The 27,049-nt window shown below is 40.3% G+C and overlaps 1 protein-coding gene across 3 annotated transcripts in view; it reads right to left on the bottom strand.

Annotated features, from left to right (window-relative positions):
* The window catches only part of nolo (ADAMTS-like no long nerve cord), a 752,674-nt gene that overhangs the window by 155,013 nt on the left and 570,612 nt on the right, over positions 1 to 27,049 (bottom strand). For all 3 annotated transcript variants that reach the window (XM_083130826.1, XM_083130827.1, XM_083130828.1), the window contains exon 6: positions 4,282 to 4,426. In XM_083130826.1, coding sequence (XP_082986952.1) covers positions 4,282 to 4,426 — 145 coding nt within the window. The remainder of the gene's footprint in view (positions 1 to 4,281; positions 4,427 to 27,049) is intronic.

Genomic DNA, 27,049 nt, shown 5'->3' with positions numbered 1-27,049 from the left:
CCCTACAGCCCCGATCTCTCGCCTTGCCTCTTCGGGCCATTAAAAAACCACCAGAAGGGCCGCCGGTTCTCCAACGATGCTGAGGTCCGTGACGCCGTTGAAGATTGGTTCCGTAGTCAACCACGGAAGTTCTTTGCTCAGGGTATCTATACCCTTGTGACACGCTGGGACACTTGCTTGAACAGACAAGGTGACTATGTGTAGAGGATACGAGTATGTCACCCATGGATCAATTTTACTTCATGTATGTTTATATATTCCAACCAATAAATCATTACAGAAAAAAACCAAGAGTTTCACTTTCATTTGGGCAACCCTTATATATATATATATATATATATATATATATATATATATACACACACACATACGTATGTATGTATTGATGTATCTCTACATATGAAGGGTGCCCGGAAAAGATTGTACCTGTTTCATCTCTTTCGTTTTAGGTAACCAGTATGCGGAGAGACATGTAACAAACACTGAATACAACTAGACTGCAGAAGTTTCACTTGAACCACCCACCTTGGACATGTGAACTGTTCGCGCAAAATGGTGCTGATCAAAACAACAGAAAGGGTTTTGTGTTGCAGAATATTCGAAAACGACGTCTATGATCACAGTTCAAAGCAGTTTTCGGGTCAGCTTGGGTTACATCAACCTCATAAGAACTCCATTAAGCGTTAGTATACGCAATTCCTAGAGAAAGGTTACCAGTGCAAACGCAAAAGCACTGGTGGTCCATCATGTTTGGTGGAGAAAATTCGAGAAGCCTTCCAGCGCAGTCTCAGGAATTCTGTTCCAAAAGCAAACCGTGGCTTGGAAATGACCCACTCTCAGGGTTGGCAATTTTTTTAAAGAAACAAAACAAACAGTTTTTTTGTTTTAAATATGTTTTAAATGTTTTAAAAAGTGTTTTTAAACAAGAACCGAAAGAAACATGTTTTAAATAAATAAAACATTTAAAACATAATGCTACAAGACTTATTTTCTAAGAATAATAATTAATAATGAATCTGATAATCATCCAAGTATGGTGTTTCTACCTATTATAATGTAAACGCTTGACTAACTTCTAAAATACACATTTATGTTAGTCTTAAATCTCGCATGTAGGCTGTTCGAGAAGCTTCCACTAATCCACAGTTACCGGGCCCCAGTGAGTAGATACTGTTATTTTTTAATACGACATTTTATTGTGAATGCAACTATATATTGACATTAACAACAATGTGCACATATTGCAGTGTGTTAAGTGAGAAACAAAACTGTTTCATCCATGTAGTATTCAATTTTTAAAATATTTTTTAAACACCTGTAAAAAACATAGCCAGGTGTTTTAAAAATGACCCACGAGTATTCATCACGATATGTTTCTTTGTTAATTCAATATAAATTTTCAGCCACTGAACATATTTCTATGCACATTAAACAGAATGACACGCATTGAATGAAAAGGCATCATTACAAAACACGCAAATAACCACAAACTATCAAACATTAAGTATCCAAATGTGTTTTAAAGAAGTCTGAAAAACAAAACATATTTAACACACTTTGTTTTAAACGTTTGTGAAAAACAAAGCCATGTGTTTTTAACGTTTAAAACATGTTCTTTAGAACACTTTTGTTTTAAACATGCCGAACCTGCCAATTCTACAGTGCAGGATGTGCTACATAAGCCTTTTCAACTGAAGGCTTAGGGTGCAATTTGTTCACGCCCTCACTGTAACCACTGAGCCACGGAGGTCGGTTGAAAGTAAACTTGTAACGTATGTTAACAAAACTTCGAGAGATTGTCTGTCTTCCTTTTGTTGCAGAAAGCATGCTCGGTCGTTGTTGCACGACACTGTTACCAAACGCCTCTTGTTCCGGAAATTGTGTGCCCGGTGGGTGCCGAAACAACTGACGCCCGAACACAAAGGAAAACGCATGGGCACGGCGCTGACATTTCTGCAGCGTTACCATGATGATGACGATTTTCTCAACCGGATCATCACAGGGGAATAAACGTGGGTTGCATACAGCACCCCAGAAAGCAAACAGCAGTCCATGCATTGGCGTCACAGTGGATCTCCATGCAGGACGAAGTTCAAACAGACTGTGTCGACGCGAAAAGTGACGTGCACGGTATTCTGGGACAGACAAGGCATTCTGCTCATCGAGTTTCTGCCCAGACGTGAGATTGTGAACGCTAACCGTTACTGTGAAACACTGGGGACATTGCCACGAGCCATTCAGAATAAGCGACGCGTTAAGCTCAGTGCCGGGGCGATCTTGCTGCACGACAATGCGAAGTCGCATATGACTATGCACACTGGAGCCCTTCTGGACAGCTTCGGTTGGGAGGTGTTCGATCATCCATCGTACAGCCCGGATCTCGCTCCCAGTTATTACCACCTGTTCTTGCACCTGAAAAAGTTCCTGTCCGGTCAACATTTTCACAGCGACGAAGAGGTTCAGACGCCTGTCACACATGGGTTCGGCGCCCAGGCGGCGGACTTCTACGACGCAAGTATACAGAAGTTGGTCCCACGCTATGACAAGTGCCTGAATTCCAGTGGGAATTATGTTGACAAGTAACTGGACAAGTGGCAATAAATCATTGAATGAAATAATGTTTCCTTTTTGTACACGACCCCAGGGAAACTTACTTTCTGGATGCGCCTAATATTTTTCAATTCAATATTATCTCGTACTTGAATATGATGAAACCAGCAGGCCACACCGACATAAAAAAATGCTTCTTCTCCGTGTTTGACAGATTCGTGGATAAAAATGAAAGACAGTCGACGAAAAAAGCACCACAGTTGGTCCCCTGAAACTAATCAAATTTTGACAACACACGCCCAATTATCCCAGCAGAGGGCGTCTTATGCGCCATATTGAATTCCGACCAACGGGGAATCGTAAACCGAGCGATGACCGCCGTTTTTTCCTCTCTTTTTGTGGTGGCGGAGTAAACAAGGCGAATTTCGCCCAGGCTCAAGGTTGACGTCACAAAGCTTTAGACGGCCAGTCGTAACAAGAGGTTTTATGGGTGGAAAAACCCGCAATGCAATGCGCCACAGGTGATTTGTTGATATCAACGGCCTCCCATAATCGACTGGATCACCTGTCGTTACAGGACAGCAAGGCACGACATATTAAAATTACTTAATGGCGAGTTATTAATTCATAATATCAACGATAAAACACATTTCAGTGTTACTGTCCGAGAACTAACATTGCGTGAATCAATAGCAGAAAGCGAGAGAGAGAGAGAGAGGGGGGGAGAGAGAGAAATATACAGAGAGGGAGAAATATATTGTTAAAGAATAAAGAAAAGGGAGGAAAGCTAAATTTCAAGAGAGAAAAAGGAAAGAAACGAGAGAGAGACGAGAAATTTCGAGAGAAAATGGAGAGAAGAAAAAAAGGAAAGATATATCGATGAAGAGAAAGAGATAGAGGATAGAAAAGGGGAAAAGGGAAGATAAAGAGGGGAGAAAGGGAAAGAGGGAGAAAAAGAGGACGGGAAGAAAAGATAAGGGAAGAAAATTGAGGCAAGAAGAGGGAAGTGGAGAGGGAAGGGAGGGAGAGGGAGGAAGAGAGAGGGTCAGTTTTCGAGATATAGAGGGCACAAAAGGAGGGATAGAAAAGAGAACAACATGAGAGCGAGAGAGTATGGAGAGATAAGGATGAAAGAGAGACGGGGGAAGGTAGAGATTACGAGAGAGAGAGAGATAAATGAGGAGAAGAGATAAAGTGCAATAGTGAGAGTGGACAAGAGACAGAAATGGAGAAATTGAATAATACTAGAAAGAACGAGAGAGGAAGCTCGCGCGCGCGCGCGCGTGTGTGTGTGTGTGTGTGTGTGTGCGTGTGCATAAGGGCAGAGAAAGAGAGATATCAGGAGCACACGAGCAGGTGTATGAGAGAGAAAGAGAGATGGGGATTTTCTTTGAAAAGGTATAAGGTGAACACATACACATGTTATACCATAAATATGATAGTTCCATCTAGTGAACAGTTAAATGAAATGAAGCACACTAAAGCGTTTCTCTTGAATTTCTAGCTCATTTTCATGCGTCACAAGCTCACTTTTCTGCTTAAAGAGACTGAAGTTGAATCCAAGATGCCGGAATCCAAGATGGCCGCCAAGTTTGTTGCACACCCTGTACGGTTTCCCATTTTTTTTGCATCATGTATCATATGTTCTTTTCGTGTTCATCATCCGTATTTGTTTTAAATGGTTGTTTCCATACTTATGGACAACCCTGTACATTTTTTTCTCCGACTTACCTCCTCCACATGTCCTGGAACACAGGGACATGGCAGCTTCTTCCCAGTGATACAACGGCTGGGCACAAGTAGACCCGTCACCGCCGCAAACTCCGCATTCGTCCACCCTCTTCGTGGAACCGATCTTCAGGTCGCAACCCACCAACTGTAGAGGGACAAGAAAATGGGGAATTTAGATATTGAATGTTTTGAAGGTCAATATTTTACAGAGATAAACACAGCAACGAAAATTTTCTAAATATATTAATAGTTTTGACAACAGAGGATTCTCCTTTCCTCTTGTAACAAAAAAAACTGTTCTCACTTATTGCGTTTCCATGCTAGCAGAATAAATCATGAAGTAGAGGTCGAATTTTTGTTAAATATAATGATAGTGTAACATGTATGTCTGTCGAGTACCTACAGATTAGAATTTGGGACATTATTTTGAGCGAAATGTGAACGCAGATTGTTCAAGGAGTAAAATATTTGCGATATTTTTTTTTAGTTCACTTTATGCACTGAAGCTGACAGGAATTAGATCGAAACTTTGATTTTATTTGTTATTCTCCAGCACTGCACAGTCAATTCGAATCGTACGACAGAAAAAAATTAGCAAATTCTTGGATGTAAGGTAAGTTACCAGAATAAGGCCCACCTAAAAATTTTTGCCTTTGAAACTGTCAATTTAGAAGAATCGACAATTATTGTTACAGGACATGAAACTTTATTATGTTGGTTACTATCAATATATAGCAGTCACAATTCCTCAAAATACAAAATAAAGTGTGATGAAAAAATGTTTGAAATGGGCCTTATTTTGTACCCTATTTCACAATAAGGCCCGCGTAGCAACACTCAAAGTTCGATGGTAAATTGTTACAAAACTATGCTTCAAAGCACAAAATAGCAATAAGATCAAATTCATCAGATTTTTAACCACTTACGAAATAAAAGTCTAAGCTTACAATCCATCTAGCAGCGAGGGCAAGTGAAAATGTCCTCGTCTTTGTGTAGTATCCCAGCACACTCCTCACGACACTATGTCCCGCGTACCACACAAGCTCTTGGGCCTTGTTGTGTAACATGGCACGATATGCCGTTTTGTAATATTACAGCTCAGTACAATAAAAGTGCAATGGGAAAGACTTTGTTGTTGTAATGGACACGGTTAATGTTACATGCAGACCAAGTATTATCCTACTATCTACAATACATGAACATATATAAGACGAAATATGTGGTTTGAAAGTTATATCTCACTTTTTTGCAACAATAATGGGGGAACCCCCGAATGTCCTAACCTCCACCCGCATACATTCGAGGGTATGCGCATGTCCCAGTGCCTCTGTGATAAACTGGGACGGCAGTTGCTCGTATTACGGTTCACCCATTATTGTTGCACACTACCTTTATTTAAATTATCCATTAATACAGTACATATATATATATATATATATATATATATATATATATATATATATATATACACAACCTTGGTGACAACGAAGTTAGACCAGAAAGGAATACGTGATTAAATGCACAGATGCATAGGCGGTGGAATGGGTGACCCGCAGAAGTGACGCATGTAAAGTCCGCGCGTTCATTATATCCCCAGCGGTTAACAAAGGGAGCGGTGCTCTTTGTTAAAAGAAACACCCAAGCGGGCGGTTTTCTTTTGAAGAAACTGGAGTAGGAAAGCGATGTTGCCAAATTGAAGGAAAGGGTAAAGAAAAAGAAAGAGAAACAAACAAATTAAACAATATGTAAAGAGAAGAGACTCACGCACCCGCCTGCTCCGCCTTGCAACTACAAGAAATGTAAAGAAAATGTGGCAACAACGTCTGAGTGCACGCGCTTATCGGAAGCGGTCTGGCTATTGTTGGCTATTGTTTCCAGTGTTAAGTTTTATCAAAGGGTTGCCGATGGGGATATAATGAACGCGCGGACTTTATGTAAGAGGAGGCGTGTGAGCAGGCAAGAATCGTTATCCCAGCATGTTGCACCCAAGGTCACGTAAAGAACGAAAACGGGGAACTATACGCGTGACATTGAACTTCGACCAGGCACCAGACCCATACGGAAATTCCAGATAGTGGCGCATTCGACGGAAGCATGACGTCAGGGACACGATAAGGGAGTCCGCCGTATATAAGCGCGTGCTGTGTACCGAGGAACCGCAGTGCATCATCACCATGGCCAGGGGCAAACCTATTGACAACACCGTGAGGAGAAGAGTGGTGGAGTTGCAAGGGGATGGACTCAGTGAACGGGAAATAGGGCGCCAACCGAACTTACCCAAGTCAACCGTCCACTGCATCATCAAACACCACCAAAATACGGGTACTACGAGCCAGGTAAGGCCCCCGGTCGAAAACGCCTACTGAGCGTGCATGACCTACGGATATTTAGGCGCTATATCCAGACCAACAATCATGTTTCTGTAGCCGAATTACGACTGTGGACTCGAGAACGCTTTCACATTGAAGTGTCAACCAGAACCATTCGCCGTTACCTACAGCGATGCGGTTACCGAGTGTACAAGGCGAAACGTAAACCCTTCCTTTCGATGTTGAACAAAGGCAATCGACTACGGTGAGCACGAATGTACCGGGGATGGACATTTCGGCAGTGGAACAGGGTTTTGTGGACGGACGAATCCATTTTCAATGTTGTGTACGGGAAAATACGGAAAACAGTCATTTGTCGGAAGGAGGAACAGAATGAAGCAAAATGTTATGCACGTCGGGTACAGAAACCTGCGTCAGTGATGGTATGGGGATGCATGACGGCATCTGGGGTTGGCCCACTACACGTCTGTGAGGGCATTGTGAATGCACACGCCTATACACGCATACTGGAGCGGCATCTTCCCACAGTGCGAGGGCACCTGTTCCACAGGCGGCGTCTCATCTTTCAACACGACAATGCCAGGCCTCATACAGCGCGGCTGACAAGAGAATGGTTGACTCGCCATCACGTGCGAACTCTGCCATGGCCACCATCGAGTCCCGACCTCTCGCCCATTGAGAATGTGTGGCGTGTTCTTAAGCGACGTGTGCAACAGAGGGGACCCACGACAGTGGCAGCTCTTATCGCCTGCCTGCAGGAGGAATGGCACCGCATCGATGTGGAATACCTTGAACGACTCGTCCGCAGCATGCCCCGACGCATTGCCACAGTTATTCGCCGACGGGGCGGCGTCACACCATGGTAAACAGGATCCCCTCTAACAGTGGTCGAACTTCAATGTCACGTGTAGATGGACGAAAATGTTTTATTTTGTGTGGACACCATACATTGCTGCGTTGCAGCGGAAATTTATGTTTTCCTTTGTTCCATGTAGCCTGCTGAATAAAATATGTTCAGCATATGCATGTGTTCTCCTTCTTTCACAACGCACTCCTATATTTGTGACTGGTCGAACTTCATTGTCACTAAGGTTGTATATAGAACAAATATAAGAAGAAAAAAACAGAAAAGAAAACATATATTACACATACATATTCATGATTCCCATTACAGTGATTTAATTATTATATGTAAATTACAAGTTACAAATTACACATTACAGCATTGTTAGTGATCTTCACAGATATCAGCACATAGTTATATTTTGATATAATTGGGTCATTTTTATTTAGTTATGTTTATTTTATTTATTTTCACATTCTTTTTCTTGTTTTATGTATGCACTGTGATCCGGATTCCGGACTCCCGGAATCTATAGTATGTTTGATCCATGCCGCAAGACGAACCGCCAGGGACAGATCGCAATAGGTTGAGGACCTTTAATTATTTGAATTTATTGTTTGGGAGATTGCTCACCCCAGAGGCTAGGTGTTCTTATCCCTGTCGGTTCGTCCTACTCCTTTAATTTCAGTCCATGACTCATGTAGCTTGAATTACGTTTGAAATATTTTAAAGTTAAGAGTAAATAAAGTCTGACAACAATAAAATAAAACAATATAGAAAAGCTAAGTTGTCGATCAAAATGGGTACACTCTGATCTTCATTATTTGACATACAGTGAGTTAAGTTTTTTTTTTTGAGTGTTAGAATTTGAATAAAAATAATTTAAATGAATAATAATATAGTGCTTGTTTAGTTTGATGTTAATTAGTTTGGGGTTTAGATTAGACATTGGAATGCCAATGTCACCGGGTGCTGGAATACCAGCATACCATATTTTTTTTTATTTAATTACTATCTATTTAACCTGGCTTCCGCCACTCTCAACAAATAATCTTTGTGCTTTTACCCCGGCATCCGAACAGGACGAATTCTTCTTCTTTCTGCGGCTTCCCGCCTTCTTCTAGATACAGTTTGTGGTGCCTCATTGTTCTTCATCATTCTCTTCCTCCTGCTCGAGGGCCGGGTTGATCCCCTGGGTTTGTATTCTCGTACTTCTCCTAGGTTCTTCCGGTGTTTGTTGGCTGTTTGTGGGGGCCGTGTTACGGTGTCGTGGGTTAAATTTCTTCTTTTCTTCTTTTGAGACTTCGTCAGCCAAGATCTTCAGATTTTGAATTTGCTGCTCGCATAGAAGTGTTCTAATATGAAACGTAGGAAGTTCTCTTCGCAAAGTTTTGATCCTGTCAGTTGTTTCCGGGCAGAAGAAGACTCTATGCTCGGGAGAATCCTCCGTAGCTCCGCAGTAGGTACATTTCGGTTCCAGGGCACTGCTAATTCGGTGAAGATATTTGCCATACGGTCCATGTCCCGTTAGAAGATGCAACAGGCCCCCTGTATAAAATATTTTTGTGTGTGTGCTGCTTCGGACATCCGGGATAAAGGTATATGTCCGTCTCCCATTTTCGGCATTGTTCCATTCCTCTTGCCATCTGTCCAACAGGGATTTTCTCATTTCATGCAGGGTTGGGATGAAGTTTCCTATACAGGAGATCATTTTGTCTTCATTCTTTTCTTAAAAAAGTATCTACCCGCCCTCCATTTTACTTTTTTGCAACAGCAACAAAACTTCGGACTGCTTCAGTTCCGCGACGACTCATACTACGCGGGAATAATGGGCAATGTTCTTCTTTGAGTACTTTCAGCCCTCATACAATGTTGCCATCTGGCAGTCTCTCTTCATAGTTTCAGAGAAACAGTCAGTGGGCTTTATTGTGGTCCGGGCCTTATTGCGGTAACTTACCTTATATACAAAACTAATATAATTCTTGGATTAAAATACAAAGATGTTACTAATATTTTTATAAATTATCCTGAAATCTCTTAGAAAGGACAAACTAAATACTGTGTTGCGACCTGCCAAGCAGCTTCTCATTGGGTGCTTGGCGCAAGGATTCTCATTGTTGCTGTTACAGATAGGAGTCAGGTATTTATTTTCAAGTAGCTCCCCAAATGCCCTCAAGATACCTAACCGGGAATCGAGCCCGGAATCATCCACACAAATGGTGAGAACGCTAGGAAGCCTCTACTGGCGGGTGACCTCGGGACTGTTTATATCTTCCAATCGACTTCGAGGTCTTGTGTGCTGGAGCGGGTGGCAATATCAGTTGCGGTGTGAACGTTAGAGACCAGCATGGGCTCTTCCACAGCAACTTTGCCAAGCAGTGTTTGCGAGCTAAAAGGAAGTGCAATGATCCAAGGGCCTTTGACCGCTAATTTCTCCCGAGCTCAAGAGGGTTCAGTCGTAAGAGGGCTCTTTAGCAAGCCTTGCGTCTGCAAGCGGGATGGATATTGGGTGAAACTATGCACTCGCAATAAATTTGGAACATGGAGGGACTCCGATACTTATTTGTTCGGTTTCGTGTCGAGCGTTCGGCACTTTGTGGCACGGAAGGAAACGATGATAGCCGAACACAATTCAACTGATCGCTGATTCATCGCTTTACAACCACCACTTCAGCATGCCTTTCGAGAGCTCTAAACGGGACTTCTTTAATGGGAGGTGAAAGCTTTAGTTTGTACTGGAGGTTCTTAACCATTCATTTACTACGAAACCTACTTTTTTTCGCTATATTTTATTGTTGCGAACCCCCAGGACTTCACTTTTATCATATTTAAACATCATAATAATACTCATATATTATTGTAATAATAGGATAATAACAATAATTCTGAACAGTGAATGATAATAAATGCTGCATTCTGAATTCAAACTGTACATTTACAAAACTCTCTACTATCAGTACTGCCAATAGTTCCGGATAGTCCAGAAATTCAGACTGGACTTTTCCTTTCTGATCGTTGGCAATCTGGAAATGTGGACTTTATAATAGCGGATTTGATATTGATAAGTTTTTGAATTATCAAGCTCAGTCGGTAACGCGTCTGACTACCATGCTAAAGGTCCCGGGTTCGATCCCCGGCCGGTTCAAATCCGGTAACTTTTCTAACGTCGGAAGCGGCCCCGGCGCCCACCCAGCGTCGAATAACATGGGTACCTGGGGGAAACCCTGAGGGGTAAAGGCGGTCAGGGGCGTGGTGCTGATCACATCACCCCCACTCACGACCGGATCAAGAAAGTGTGGGGCGTTACCCCCGCACCCCCTATACGCCTTCATGGCGTGGTGCTAAGCACAGGGGAACACTTTACCTTTTTATTATCAATAATTTATAATATTAATCAAAACGATAAAAGTATTATCATATTGTCACTTGTAGCAACTATGAAAGATATTTAATTTTTTTAATCGGTTATTTTCATAACCGATGTGTTTCCTCCAACCTTTGCGGCAAATATTAAAACCTCATAACTAGGGCTAGGATTTTGATGACCTTAAAATTGCTAAAAAATGACCTTTAAAAATGCATTTATGACCTAACACATGCAAGAAAATGCCCTATAAACTTAGAAAAATGACCTAAAAATTTTGAAGAATTTGTAAAACAAATTTATAAACTACCAAGAGAAATTCAAATAACAAATTAACGTTACAGTATCTATCACATCTTCATTGCGTATGTTAGTACATGTAAGAAAGTTCACGTTTTGTCATCTTTTACATTTTAAGTACTGAGTTGCAGTACAAAACGAAAATCATATGCAAATTTTCAAAAGTGAATGTCGGTTGTCGGACAAGAGATCCTTGTACATGGAAAAAATTCTCTCGACTTCCACCGACACACGAGCAGCGTACTTGAAATGAACAATATCACTTGCTCTTAAGTTGCTTTCAATTCAATGGAGTGCAAATTATTTCCCTGACAACATGTCCGATACAGAGCACAAAACTTTGTACCCCTTGTTTTTTTTAACAATAATCCGTCTGGCGACAATATATTTACTGACTCGCGTACTTTCGACGTGGCCTTTGGCCACGTCTTGTACGCTCGCATGCGTGACCTTCGGCCACGTTGTGGGCGTAATCATATATTATAGATAGGGTAAAATGTCTGCATGTTGTATTGGATGAAGGGGAACAAGTGTATAAGTACGCTAATTTGAAAAGTTTAGAAAGTAAGTCTATGTGTGTATGGGCTCTAATAAGGTACAAATATGCAAAGTATTATTGTATATTTTCTTAATAATCAACTGAGTAAGTAATAACCGTTTCAAGATTATTAGTTGGATGTCTTACATAAACGAATTCAATAGCGACATTAAATTGGAAATGCAATATTTACGTATTTTGTCATTGTCACATTTTTAAACGTAATTGGAAAATTATTGTTTTCCGTTATTTCCCTCAAATTCCTACCATGCGTCTGTAATAAATTCTGACGCTCGTATTTTGAAATACGAAATGTCTAGTATAATTCACTTACAGTAGTTTTTGGGGTGAAAATAAACTTTCTTTAAGTTCCCTAGAAACGTCCATTTCCATGGTGAACAACAAGCCCGGCAAACTCTCTAAATATTTGTTTGATATTATACCTCTAAACATTTAATTAAAACAACCACGATGTAGATAATAATTTCGCATTGAGTTTACCAATATATACGTAATTGTATCTGGGCTGAAACTCCTTATTATGTAGATGTCACCCTTGTTTGAGCCACCTTTTCAAAGCCAGGAGTTGATTCATCTGTGTGTTGTAGATCTGCGAGAAATATAATGTATCTCGACAATTAAGAATTGAAGGAAACAATGTGTGCTGCAAAAAAAATGTCCGTGGCAACGGTTGCTAAGGACGTGAAAAAAGGGCATTTTCACCCTTAAGCAAGGGCAAAGTGAGCGATTTCTTAATTTTCTTGGCCTTTTGGGACGATTTCATGGGAGGTCGTAATCGGGCATTTTTCGCCTCCGGGGCTTCCTTCATGGAGAACATTTATGTCAGTGAGTCAGTCAGTCAGTGGTGGGATTGGGGCTTTATACAGGGTGACTGGTAATTAGATGTATTCCCTGAAAGGGGTTAAAGTAGAGACAATTTGCAATAAATTTGACCATATGATACCCCGTCCGAAAATTAGTAGTTTTCGAGATAATCGAATTTCAATTGTTTTTTTTAAAAAATGACAATTTTCCACATAAAAAGATGAATTGAGAAAAAACTGCTCATTGTATGGAACTTATTTCAGCGTTTGCTGATAGCTAACAAATAAGTGGTTAGTTGAGAAAAAAGTTTTTCCCAAATAACAATCACATGTAAGTAACGGGTGGGTCTAAACTTACAAGTGATGATAAAAAAATTGCACTCTTAGTTTACTTGGCAACGTATTAATAAAAAAAATGGTATGACACGAAGCGTACAAATTACGTAAATTACTTCCTTGATTCATCAGCTATCCAACAAGGTACAAATGTTGCTGACATTCACATTTGTGTACAAGAAATAACACTTGATTCATCTTCATGTGAATGGAATCAATGAACAATACAATTAAAAGAACATTACACGTCTTGCTCAAAGTGGGCACCTCCGTTACGAATGCAGGCACGCAGGTTTTTACGGGTCATTTGGTCTCGTAACTCGTGATGTGATGGTGGCCTTGACGTGTTGACCAGCTGTTAAGATCCTCTCCCTGAGCTCTTCTTGCGAGTTTACCGGTGCCTTGTCATGTGGCTCCAAATGTAAAAGTCGCAAGGCGTCAAATTGATCGGGTGATCGAGCTGGGCAGTCAACATGCTGGTAAATCATGTCACGTCTTGTAGCTAGAGGCACATCCTCCAACAACATTGCCATCCCGTTCCGCAAAAAATGTTCATAAGTGATGCCATTTAAGATTTGGGGCAGGAAAAATGGCTCGATGAAATGATTGTTGATTACGCCCATCCATACTTCTGCCTGGGCGTGCGACAGTGGCTGGATGAAAATTACACAAAGAAATGGATTGGCCGAGGCGGACCGATTCCCTGGCTGGCTTGATCCCCCGATTTGACGCCTTGCGACTTTTACATTTGGAGCCACATGACAAGGCACCGGTAAACTCGCAAGAAGAGCTCAGGGAGAGGATCTTAACAGCTGGTCAACACGTCAAGGCCACCATCACATCAGGAGTTACGAGACCAAATGACCCGTAAAAACCTGCGTGCCTGCATTCGTAACGGAGGTGCCCACTTTGAGCAAGACGTGTAATGTTCTTTAATTGTATTGTTCATTGATTCCATTCACATGAAGATGAATCAAGTGTTATTTCTTGTACACAAATGTGAATGTCAGCAACATTTGTACCTTGTTGGATAGCTGATGAATCAAGGAAGTAATTTACGTAATTTGTACGGTTCGTGTCATACCATTTTTTTATTAATACGTTGCCAAGTAAACTAAGAGTGCAATTTTTTATCATCACTTGTAAGTTTAGACCCACCCGTTACTTACATGTGATTGTTATTTGGGAAAAACTTTTTTTTAAACAAACCACTTATTTGTTAGCTATCAGCAAACGCTGAAATAAGTTCCATACAATGAGCAGTTTTTTCTCAATTCAACTTTTTATGTGGAAAATTGTCATTTTTTTCAAAAACAATTGAAACTCGATTATCTCGAAAACTACTAATTTTCGGACGGGGTATCATATGGTCAAATTTATTGCAAATTGTCTCTACTTTAACCCCTTTCAGGGAATACATCTAATTACCAGTCACCCTGTATATATTGGATAGAGGGGGAATCACATTGTTTGAGCTGAATTGTTACACAACAGCTTGTATCAACAATACTGCACAGAAGTTCTTTGTTTCTTCAAACACGGTCGTTCAGAACTGTGCTGAAGGCAATGAGGCGAGAGTCGGGAACCTTCAAAGGGTTACATTTGCATGTAAAATACCCCTTCTTTCACCAAAATGTAGAAAAATGCATAATATGACTTTTAAAAGGCCGAGAAATGACAAACGGTTTAAAAAGTTTAAAAAATGACCTTTACTCCAAAAAGGGTAAAGAAATCCACAAAAAAATGCCCTAACAAAGGCATCCCAATTTATTGACTTACGTGTAAAACACGTTCCTATCTACTTATGCAATGTTTCTACCTTACCAAACAAAAGATGTATTTGTATCAAAATCCTAGCCCTACTCATAACATTTCTTCAGATGTTCGTGGACCTATGGAAGGGCCCTAAATTCATGCTTCCCGAGGCCCATGTTATGGACTGTTGGTAAAGTCCGCGCGTTTATTATGTCCCCATCGGCAACCCTTTTATAAAACTTAACACTGACAACAATAGCAAACACTAGCCAAGCCGCTCCCGATAAGCGCGTGCACTCAGACGTTGTTGCCACATTTTCTTTACTTACATTTCTTGTAGTTGCAAGGTGCCTCTCATTATTATTGCTCCATAACCACGTGCGGGGTTGATTCTTTTTAACTAGTTGTGTTGTGTTATGGTGCTGTTTTGTTGCTTTGTTATAGTGTTGTGCTTTTAGTTTTTCCTTAGACTTTGCATAATGCAAGTTATCACTCACGGCTGCTAGTGAAAATCCTAAGTATGAAGACAAAACTGCAGGATATTATTTCCTTCATGCAGAGCACAGGTGCCCACCCCCCCTCAAAGCCAATGGCGCATTCCCCCCAAAAATCATGTCATGCGTCCCCCCAGATTATATCATGTGCCCCCCCAAAAACATCATTCGCGCCATCAAACCATATCGTAATTCCCACAAAGTATATAATTACGACAGTGTGTCTACCGAAAGTAACTTTTTCTTAGCTTTACAGAACACTATACTTGATCTGCCCTTATTCCCTAAACAGGGGTGCCCATCACTCAAGACCACCTTTAAAATCGTTCATAACCCCCCGAAAATAGTTTGGATGAATGTGTAATAGATGATGTCTATTTGAATGAAATACCATGTTACACTGTCCATATTTTTTGATTGTTCGATTTTCGAAAAAAACTTAAAGCTAGCACATTGATTGGTTAAATGTAGTAAATTAAAATATGTAAATATGCATATAAATAGTATTTTTGAGTGGGTTTATAAAACTCAATTTGAGTATTTAACACGTTTAATTCAGAATCCCCCCAGAACACCGGTGTCAATTAAGGCCTAATATGTAAGAGTTGGATATTTCTCCCTCCCCTTCGATAATACCCTTAAACACTTCCTTTTTAATCTTTATCTGTATTTATTTTCTTTCCATATTCTTTAATCTTGTTTCTCTTTCTTTTTCTTTTTTCCTTACAATTTCCTTGTGCTTTTCTTCTTTATCTCTTCAATTTGGCAACATCGCTTTCCTACTCCAGTTTGTTGCTTCTACTTCAAAAGTAAACCGCCAGCTTGGGTGTTTCTTTTAACAAAGAGTACCGCTCCCTTTGTTAACCACTGGGGATATAATGAACGCGCGGACTTTACATATTGATTGAACTGAAGAAGCACAGATAAAGAGAGAGAGAGAGAGAGAGAGAGAGACAGAGAGAGAGAGAGAGAGAGACAGGAAAGAAGGAAAGAGTCATTTATCATTATAAGTAATGCAAAAGAACATTTAGAGCAAAAATAAAGAACTTCTCATTGTCTCCCATTGTTATAATGTTGTGCCGCCGTAACAAAAATGACGTAACAAAAGTTTGATCCTACACCGTCCCTAGTGTCAAATTTCTATCATATAGGGTGACCAGACATACTCTTTTTAAGAGTATTATACTCTTTTAGAGGTTCATATACTCTATACTCTTTTAAATTTGCAAAAATCCCCAAATATACTCTTTTCCTTGCTATTTAATTTCATTCATTATTTTACACGTAAAAATGTGTTAAAACCCACAGGAAGGAAAGAAACAATGATGGGTAAGTAAAGGTCAGTGTACAAAGATTTAGGGTACTATTATAGTATAAGGGAAACACCTATAAATCATATTTTTTACATTGCTAACATACTATTTTGGAATGCGGAACATTTCCTAAGGTGAAATAATGCATTTCTAACTAAGATAATGTCTATTTCTTACATTTACGAGTACTTACTGTTACTTGTTATTTCGATTCTGTAACACATTATGGCGGGCGATAGCGTACTGGTTCAGGGCACGCTGTGCGAGTGTCTTGTCGATTTATGCAGTGTTGCAACCTCGTTCACTGGAAAATACCTACTTTCGTGCTCGGATTTGAAATTATGCTAATACGTCGCAAACCACTGACGTTAGCCCCACAAACCATTCACGTTAGCCCCAAAAACCATTTTCCGTAAGGTTAGGTTAGGCATGCATAGTAAAAAAAAAATTAAAAATACTCGACACGTCATGTTCTAGTGGAAACACGGCGAGGCTGAAACACTGACTATAGGGTTGCATCATCTTAACACACGGAACATTGTACTCTCGTGCAGAAAGCAAATGGCGGGAGCAGAAACAGCGTGTCGGGCAGAGATTTTCGTAGAAAACGACATGTTTTCGCATTAAAATGGATCAAAACTAGATTCACGAACTTCCACAATGCTACAGAAAATGATTTCCGTAAGTATTTTCTCCTGTAAATTTGAAGAAATCAGTTTCCCTTATACTATAATGTTACCAATATTGATTGTGAAAGACTCTTCAGTGTTAAAACTTATTGGCGAGAGGAAAAAAGTACACTCTTGGTGTCAACACTCGAACAAGTAATGCAAGTGAAATTCAATGTGGACGTGACCTGTGAAGAGTTTGGACTGGCAATAATAGACAAATTAAACATACTCAAGAAAGCAAAATCATTCCAGAAGTATGAACGACAGTGCCCATTGGTGAGAAAGTATTTGTAATTAGCTAATTACATTAGACCCATAAGTAATTTGAATCTGTAAAGTGTAGGGCCTATTTTATAGAACAATTAGTCACCCTTATTTTCGTTTTCTTTTTAGGTTTTGTACATGTGCACCTTCAACCTATAGACTATACTCTTTTTGGTCAACAAATATCTGGTCACCCTATATCATAGCACTTTTATTAGTACTGTAAAACCCACAAGTCTAAGTAATGCCAAATATTGAACACTGCGGAATCTAGAGAAAACATAATTTCAATAAGATGGAAGCTCTCTAATACAATCAAAGCGAAGTTTACTGGCTTGAAACTTTTTCGAAAATTAATGTTTGGTTTTGAGAGAACAGGCACAGAAACCATCGACACGCGAAGAGCTAAACTACATTTCATAACATCTCCATCTTCAAGTTCAATTTAGTACATATGTTCTGCTCCTTGTGCAACGCTTGCTTTTTGTATATATAAAAAATATTGTTCCCCGTATCTTTTCATCTTATTTTAATACATGAAGTCATCTCGCCATAACCAGGTTACGTCATAAAATGAATTGAAGAAAACATCGGGAACAAATTGAATCGGAAGTTGGAAGCCAGCCAATATCCGATCTCCTTATAGGCCACTCAAGAGTAGGAGCTTTTTCTGGCGTATAGAAAGTAAGGAAATTTAATGAGTCGACGGAGAGAGAGGAGAAAGAGAGAGAGAGGGAGAGCGCCCCGAAAAAAGGAAGCTGAGGAATGATAAGATGAAACTATATCGGGATGAGGGGAAGAAGTAAGGGAAAAGTAATTTCACGAGAGGAAATGTAGGAATATCCTCCCTATTTATTCTAGCTGATTTAATTTCAGAAAGTAAGTTCGCTCGAAAAAAAGAAAGTCGGGGAAGAATTTCAAAAGGCTCGTCGTGTTTGGCGTGTCCAATTTCTGTTTTCTTGAATGTTCCTTTTTTCAACTGCGCAATTTTTTCACTGTCAGAGTTTGTTGCCGGTCTTGAGTGTGATTGTCAAAATTTAATGAACCTATTTGGCTTGTCACACATTTAAATCATGCTTTTGCAATAGGTACATGCAAGGAGTAGAAATATTCAAGGTCCGTTGACCTGTGTTTGCCTCTCGCTTTGGAAGGTCCGTTCATAACGCGCCTTTTTAGCAAGCCGAGGTGGTTGTAAAACTGTGACGTCATAGAAATGAGAGATCGCTGGGGAAAGTTTGGTATCCGCTAGTTTTAGCAAGGGAGACGTGTTTCTGTGTTCTTTCCTTGCTCTTGTATTCGTGTATTCGCGTGTATTTTTAGTCATTTTGTTGTGTTTTTCATATTGTAGTGTGAGTGATAATAATAATGTCTAACTGTGCCGTGAACACATGAAACTATCTCAGGAAAACGAAAAATTTTGATATTGTTTACCATAAATTTCTTCCCGACGAGAAGTTCCGAAAAATCTGGGAGAGCAAATGTTATCGAAAAGACAAATTTCAGGTTGCTAACTCGAGAATTTGTTCACATTTTTCACCAGAATGTTACGAACGCGATTTAAAATCGGAATTATTAGGAATTACATCAAACAAGAGACTGAAGAAAGACATAATTCCTACATTGTTACTTCCAGTCACACATGTGCAGGTCAGTGACGACAACAGCGCTCGTGCAAGACGAGTAAAGGCAAGATGTGCTAGGAAAAGGGTTTTCTCTGAGTAAGTGAACAATTATTTGTGAACAGCAGCGTGCCACCTCAAGAACAAAAGCCTCTGTGTTGTCATTCGTTTGTTCAATAGAAAGTGAAAAAATCTAAAACACAAAACAACTGGAAGTGCTTCGTGGGAAAAATGAAAAGCAAAAGACAGATATAAATAATTGTCATGAGAAAATCAAAAACCTTAAAATCAATTTTGCAAAAATGGCAAGCAAGGTATGAGAAGGTACTGCACTCAAAAGTGGCTTTAAAAAAAGGAGCGGAAGAAAGCGAAAACTATCATGAACAAACAAGTGAGACAAATTTTGAGCAAAACCTTTACTCCAGGGCAAATCAACATGTTAATTAAGGGGAAAGGAAAGCAGGTGGAAACAGGAAGATATAATTCCTGCATTAACACAAAGGGCGATCAGTGAACGATTGTATACCCACATGTGATCAGAGGTCGGAATTCCATTACCCAGCATTGCAACATTGAGTCTCCCAACAGGAATTCTTGAACCCGTTTTGAATATTATGAAACAGCAGGGACAGGGTCTGAGTGAAGTGGAAAAACTGAGTGTCCTGTTTTTTGATGAAATTAATGTTAACGGACGAGTGTGCTACGACAGTGAAAATGACAGAGTTTTTGTTCCCCATAGAAATGTTCAGGTTGCAATGCTTCGAGGATTGACAGGTGAATGGAAACAGCCAGTATACTATAACTTTGATACGGCTATGACCAAGGCTTTGTTGTTTGATATTATATAAATGGTTGGGGTAGCTGGGTATAATAGTCGCTATAGTTTCGGATCTAGGTGGAAGTAATAGAAACTGTGGAACGATCTTAGTGTCAATTGTGAGCAGTCGTTTTTTCAGTTACATTGTCAGGGGAGAAAATTTGGGTTTTTGCGGATTTGCCACACTTAAAAAAATTATTGAGGAATCATTTTATCGATAATGGGATCCAGTGGAATGAAACTGTTATGAAGAAAAATATCATAGAAAGGATACTCAAAATGGATTCTTCCGAGCCCAGGCTTGCTCCAAAGTTAAATTGGATGCACATATCAGTGCAACAGAACGACAGACAAAGGGTTGCGCTAGCAATGGAACTTTCCTCCAGGCACACTGCTGCTCTTATTGAGTATGTCTTCCCCAAGAATGAGGTTGAGGCAAATTTTTTCCATCTCACTAACAATTTTATTGACGTCATGAATTCTGATGTGCCATTGAATTCTACGTAGCAATAAAATCAAATGTGGCTTTGGCATACATTATGACGAACAAATGGAAGTGCTTAGTTAAATGGAAAAACCAATATCAGAGGCAAGAGTTATGGGAAAACGCAATCTTCTTCCATTCCAACAAGGATATCTTGTCTCAATCTGTCGCAAGCAACCGCTTTGTTTTCTAGAGCTACGCGGCCGCAAGCTACCGCGTTGCTTCATAGGGGCGGGCGGCCGCAAGCTAACGCGTTGCTTCATAGGGGCGGGCGGCCGCAAGCTACCGCGTTGCTTCATAGGGGCGGGCGGCCGTAAGCTACCGCGTTGCTTCATAGGGGCGGGCGGCCGCAAGCTACCGCGTTGCTTCCTCGAAACTTAACTGCATTACTTTTGAAAACTATTCACTGTAACCACTATAACTTCCCATCAAATAAGTATACTACAGTGTATCAAAAATAAATTTTAAACCTGGAAAACGGGGAGGTGGGGAGATTTCATGCATCCGGTGGCTCCATTAATCCGCCTAATACCAGGCGATAGCAACTCCATCTACCACAACGTGCGAGGACACGTCCTTCGGAGTCTTCCTCGCCAGTCCACACGACCTTATTTACGCAATCGTATATTTTTCGAAAAGACACAGCTTTCGTCTTAAGAGGAATCCCGCTCGTGGCACTGTAGGAGCTCTCCTCCCTTCCTCGAGTCCCCGGCGGTTTCCCCGGCTCCTTATTTTCTAGATTTACAACCCTTGAAATTCATACGCTCCTTGCATTCGTGAAAAATGTCCATGGGCCCTTCTTCTTCTTCTTCGTCTCCTCTTTGAATCCATTTCTGGCGCTCTGTTACTCAGTCACTTTCCCCCGAAACCCGCTCTTCATCTCATTTCTTTTTATTTTACGTTTACAGCTTTCTTCCTCTTTTATTTCCTTACTGTGTCGTTTCTTAAAACGTAGCAACGACGAGATTAGATTGCCAACGTCAGGAAGCTCTCATACTGCTAATTGGTACCAAGTTTTACCCAGTATATTTACACATACACACACACACACACACACACATACACATCACTGATTGTTGAATTAGGTTATTTCACGTCGCTTTTCTACCACTTTTGATTAATCACGACGATGAGGATGAGTGGCGATATGATGAAAATGCTGAAAGGACTCTCAAAGAGAACACCCGTGCCTGTAGGCTTGGATTCGAACGCGGAACCCCTGGTGTCGCAGCGCGCTGTGCTAATCTCTCCGCCAGGAGGCAGAGAGAGAGACACACACACACATGTATTTTTTTTGTATATTACATATATTGCCTCCTCGATGTAGTGGTAACGTGCTCGCATTGCAATCAAGGTGCTTCGGGTTCGATACGTGGTGGAAGCACATAGTGATTCGGAACCCACTTTAAAATGTATGTTCAGTCCTGATTAACCTTAGACATTTACGCACGAACACTGTTCACCTACTTCCACACACAAGCACCTACGTTCACCCTCATACACAAACACCTACCCACCCCAACGCCACACACACATACGCACGGTCACCTTGTAATCATCAGCTTCCGGATCCAATACGCCGTGGATGCAGATTGCACAGTGGTTCACATCCCACTGTAAACTGACACCGCGCTATGACGCAAGAGGTTCGGGTTCAAATCCCAGCCTTGGCATGGGTGTTCCTTGCGTGTCCTTTCATCAATTTCATCATATTGTCCCTCATCCTCATCTTCGCGATTAGCCAAAAGTGGAAGAAATAAACGTGGAAAGTAAAATAAACCACACAAATCAATCAAAAGAAGTAAAATAAACCACATAAATCAATCAAAATAAGTAAAATAAACAACATAAATCAATCAAAAGAAGTCAAATAAACAACATAAATCAATCAAAAGAAGTCAAATAAACCATATAAATCAATCAAAATAAGTAAAATAAACCACATAAATCAATCAAAAGAAGTAAAATAAACCACATAAATCAATCAAAAGAAGTATAATAAACCACATAAAACAATCCAAAGAAGTAAAATAAACCACATAAATCAATCAAAAGAGGTAAAATAAACCACATAAATCAATCAATCAATCAATCAACAAGTTTAAACTGAAGGTCCAGCCCAGTTTAGCCTATCTGTGCATAAAAGTGAACTTAAAACAACAACTCAAAATTATACAACACATTGCACGCCTACCGTTGCTAGCCTTCCAAATAAGACTAACGCAATGGGAACAAACGCAGAGCAGTCCAACTGAAATTAAAAATTCACTCTGGTGTGGGTAAGAAAATAACTTCTTGAACGAGTTAACCTGAGTAGACCCGCAGAAGTCAGACGAATAAAGGACCTCATCAGGAATTCGCAAAAAGGGGGGCAGGAAAAGAGGGTGAGAACTCAAATCGCTTTCTCTGCGGCGGAACGATGATAAATTGCAATGCAAATCTGAAAGAAAGCACGAAGAAAGCGTCGTGAATTATTAGTACTTCAAAGGGCAACAATTACGCGAGGCCTCGAATATTAAGATCCACCACAAGGCTTCTTTTTTTTTTTTCTCCTCTAGTTTCTTTTTTTGAAATCCGAAACGCGAATTACGTGCAAACACGCAACGAGATTGAGAAAGACGTGCGGAAACTTTCCGTGTTAAAGAACCGAGGCAAACTAGACGCTTGGAAATTGAAATTAGCTGGAGCAAGGACACCGTCCTGTTCTTCTCGTAATTATGAGAGAGACAAAGAGGGAAGCTACCTTGTGATGCGGGAATGGAGTGAAATTTCCAAGCTCAGACCGTGCGAGGGTTCATTTCCAGAAAGTGCGCGCCCGCTCGAGGTGGATGATGTTCATTGGTGGAAATTTGGCCCATCCTTTCAAGGAATCTTATTGGTATGCTTAAATTAACTGAAATGTACCGAGTCTTGTAGAGATTTCATGCAGAATGAGCAAGTGTCACCGGAAATGTTACTGGTACATTACTTTGTCTTATACCCTGTTCAAGATTTTGGTGATATTTTTTAAAAAAAGCCCGTATAAGCTTACGGGGTAATTTTGGTCAGGATTATCTCGAGAATCAGCGGACAGAAAAGTTTTAAATTTTTACCTGAGCACTGAAAAAGGATGTTCCTAGAGAACTACTTTTCGGTATTTTCATTTACTGCACAACTTTGCCGGAAATTTGTTAATTAATTCAACTAATGCAGGACTTTACTACGCGACACGTTTGAACCTTTTGCTTGCCACTTGGGTGTTAAACAGACTGGGACATGTTTTCTTTTATAGAGTACGTCGTGACGTCTAGTTCTATCGCGCATTCGAAGTGAATGTATCAGAAAGTGGATATTCAGGTGTGTAGTGTGTGGTGAGGTATGAAATCTCTTGTAGACAAAACTAGGTTTTATATTCACGGAAGCAACCGGAGCAACGCGAGAGTATTGAAGATTGAATAAAGTAGATACCAAGTATAATAAGATATTTTAAGGAGAAGAGAGTCCTCGAGCTGAACTCCTTTTTGTCGGATAGAAACTAGAATTTTGCATGGGATGGAAGAATTGTTCTTTTAAAAACTGTAGGAAAACATGTTACTAAGTGTAATTACTCATATTATACGAACGGAAAGAATAAAGTCTGCGGACATAAAAATTACAAAAATATGCCCTGATTAGAGATTAGTGAAAACGTTACGTTAGAGAGAAGAGTGTTTTTATTCACCGTAAGAAATTCGCGGATACCGGAACACACTTGTTAATGGTATTTTATCTAGCTTGATAATCGACACGCAACTGCCACACGAGTAGTAATACATAATCTAGAATACACCGGATGACAATAGAACTATTAGCAATGTCTAGGTAGGTAAGAGGAGGGGGAAGAATATGGGTGGGCTGATAAGTAGGCTTGAGAGTTGTGAAGAGTAGAGGATGGAAGAGGAGAATTGAAAATAGGGAGAATAGAAGGTTACCTGTGGAGGTATAAGACCTATTAATTTTCATTGGATTTCGAGAGACGCTGACTTAGCCAAATTTCATGCGACAATATTTCTGAACAGGACTGTACCATATCATCACAAAAGTCAAGTGTTAAGAATTTATTTCAGAATTAGAAACGTAATGCTGGCCAATTCTAGTGCAAACTCAGCTCCACTGTTAAACCAATTTTCTAACTGCACTGTTAATTGTGTTCATAACAGTTGATGCGTACGTGAGTTGCGTCGAACCAGAGAAAATACAATTTCTGTCAACTCCAACCGCAGTATTTGCATTAAGAGTACATGGTGCTAGGATGACCGCGGACACACAAACAATCTGAAAGTAATTTACATATTGTGTAGTGTGATCACGAAGGAGGTGTGCGTTTCCATACGAGACAGTAAGCCAGTGCATGCATTTGATATGCAACGCCCTACTTCAGATAATGTAACCTAATGAGATGTTCGTCTATAATGTCAATATCGAGGGTCAATGAATAGTTCGTGACACATGTCAGCATCCCTGCTCGAAAGGGGCAGACACTCCATTAGCCGGACTGCATTATCTGCACAAGGATTCTGCATCTCTTGATGAGATGCGAATTTATGCAACGGTGGCATTATGCATCCTATTTGGAGCGGAGACTATAGAATGACTGGCGTCTTTGTAGGTCCTCTTCAATTGGTCATAGGCAAAGATCACCAGCCATGCTTCACATGACATTCTTTGAATGTGTGCAGTATTAATAAGGTCTGTATGGGAGATCTGAACCTACAATATGCTGTCTTAGCCATCTCGGTGGCAGAGCGCGTTTAGTGGTCGAATGACATCTCACTGCCGAACATTACAGGTCCAGTCCCAGTGAAGATTACGGGGTCTACAGCGACGTTAAAACAAGAGAATACGAATATGTAGTCTTTCGGTATCAAATTATGTAGTGGTTAGTGCGCTAATATATTTTTACAAACAAATATTAACTAACCCTAAAATAAATTTTAAGCTAATTCTCTCTCTCTCTCTGTATGTGTGTGTGTGTGTGTGTGTGTTACCAACTTGTTAGGAACATTACTTACCCCTCTCCTCTCTTTAACCACCGGAACAGTTCTAATTATTTCAGGAATGTTCATGGCCTGTATAGAATCAAGTTTCTGAATATCTATCCCGGAAAACGGGACATCAAAGTAAACGGGACACCACGGAAAATGGGACAACAAAAAAATGGGACAAAAGAAACGGGAAAAGGAAAACAGGACAACAGGGAATATGTGAAAAGGGAACGGGACAACAGAGAATACGGGATAAGCGAAACGGGACAAACAAAAAGGGACAGTAAGGAATACGGGACAAAGACGAGACAACAAAGAAAATGGGACATCAAAGAAAACGGGACACCAGGAAATATGGGACAAGATAAACAGAACAAGGAAAACGAGACCTTATTCCAAAGCTCGGGTTCAAATCCCGGCTTGGACATGGGTGTTCTTTGTGTGTGACCCACCATCAATTTCATCATATCATCTCTTATCTTCATTATTTCAATTAGTAAAAGTGGCACAAAAGCGAAAATAAATCAATAATTCAAAGTTGTATTGGGTTGACATCTGGCGACTATGAGAGTCACTGTTGTACTTTTGATGCAACCCTAATTTTGCTGAAACCACTTTTCCGACAGTGCTTTCTTTATGGCAAGAGACAGTATCTTGTTAAAAGTCATTGGATTTCCATAAAGTAATGCAAGTCCACATTCACCAGGATGAAGAAAGTTATGGCAAGCCAAAGGGCGTTCAGCTGGAATCAAGTTACAAATATACCCTCTATATCGTTCATAACTTAAACGCAGACTGTATTCACGACTACGCAACTAATAAAGAGTTCACGAAATATCACTTTCAAACTTAGAAACTTGTGGATAAATCTGGACTCTATGGGTTGATATTACGATGAAATATAAGCAGCTAATACATGCTTGTTTTTAGTTGGATAATGTTCACGAGTAACAAAGAAGCTCTTTCGTAGTTACTATGGGGATACAAAGGAATACCGATGCCTGGAAACGCCACAGAGGTAAATATAAAATCAGAGCTGACACGCGTGTCTCTTTTTCATTACTTCAATCGATCACTAATTAGAAGTAAATCACGTGCTTTCTGCACTGTGTAAAAGGTCACTCGTCATTGTGGGAAAATCGAGAATAAAGCACGTGAATACTTAATTACATTAAAGATTTATTGCCCGTTTGGAAAATTCTATTCACAGACGATGACCTTGCCGTCTAATTCTCTCTAGACTTCGTGAGGAAAGAACCTGGCATACATATTACAAATGGTTCGTTGATGACTTCTAACCATTATTATTTCTTGGAAAAGGGAAGAGCTAGCAACCGCATTTCTTTAATTATGTCAAACGATTACTCAACAGTGTGAGAATAATATAATTAAGAGCTAGCACACCGGTTTTCTTCATTATTTAGATAATCAATCATTATTGTAAAACATTAAATGACAGAATACGGCAGTGCATGTGTTTTCTTCATTGACTGATTGATTGATTTGTTGTTTTAAGTCCAGTCCGGGCCTCCCCCATGGCGCAGTGGTAGCGTCATTGCCTTGTAATCAAGGGGTTCCGGGTTCGATACCCGGTGGAGGCACAAGTGGTTCGGATCCCACTTTAAACTGTAGGTCCAGTCCCGATTAGCCTTACTGTGCATAAAGTGGACTTAAAACACCAACTCAAACCCAAGTCCAGTCCGGGACTGGATCTACAGTTTAAAGTGGGATCCGAACCACTGTGCCATGTGCCTCCACCGGTTACGAACCCGGGACCCCTTGATTATAAGGCGACGACGCTACCACTGCGAT

This window comes from Lepisma saccharinum, chromosome 11 (assembly GCF_977018435.1).
Source record: "Lepisma saccharinum chromosome 11, izLepSacc3.1, whole genome shotgun sequence".
Taxonomy (NCBI): domain Eukaryota; kingdom Metazoa; phylum Arthropoda; class Insecta; order Zygentoma; family Lepismatidae; genus Lepisma; species Lepisma saccharinum.
Note: the sequence above shows the minus strand (reverse complement) of the source record. Positions and strands in the feature narration are given on the sequence as shown.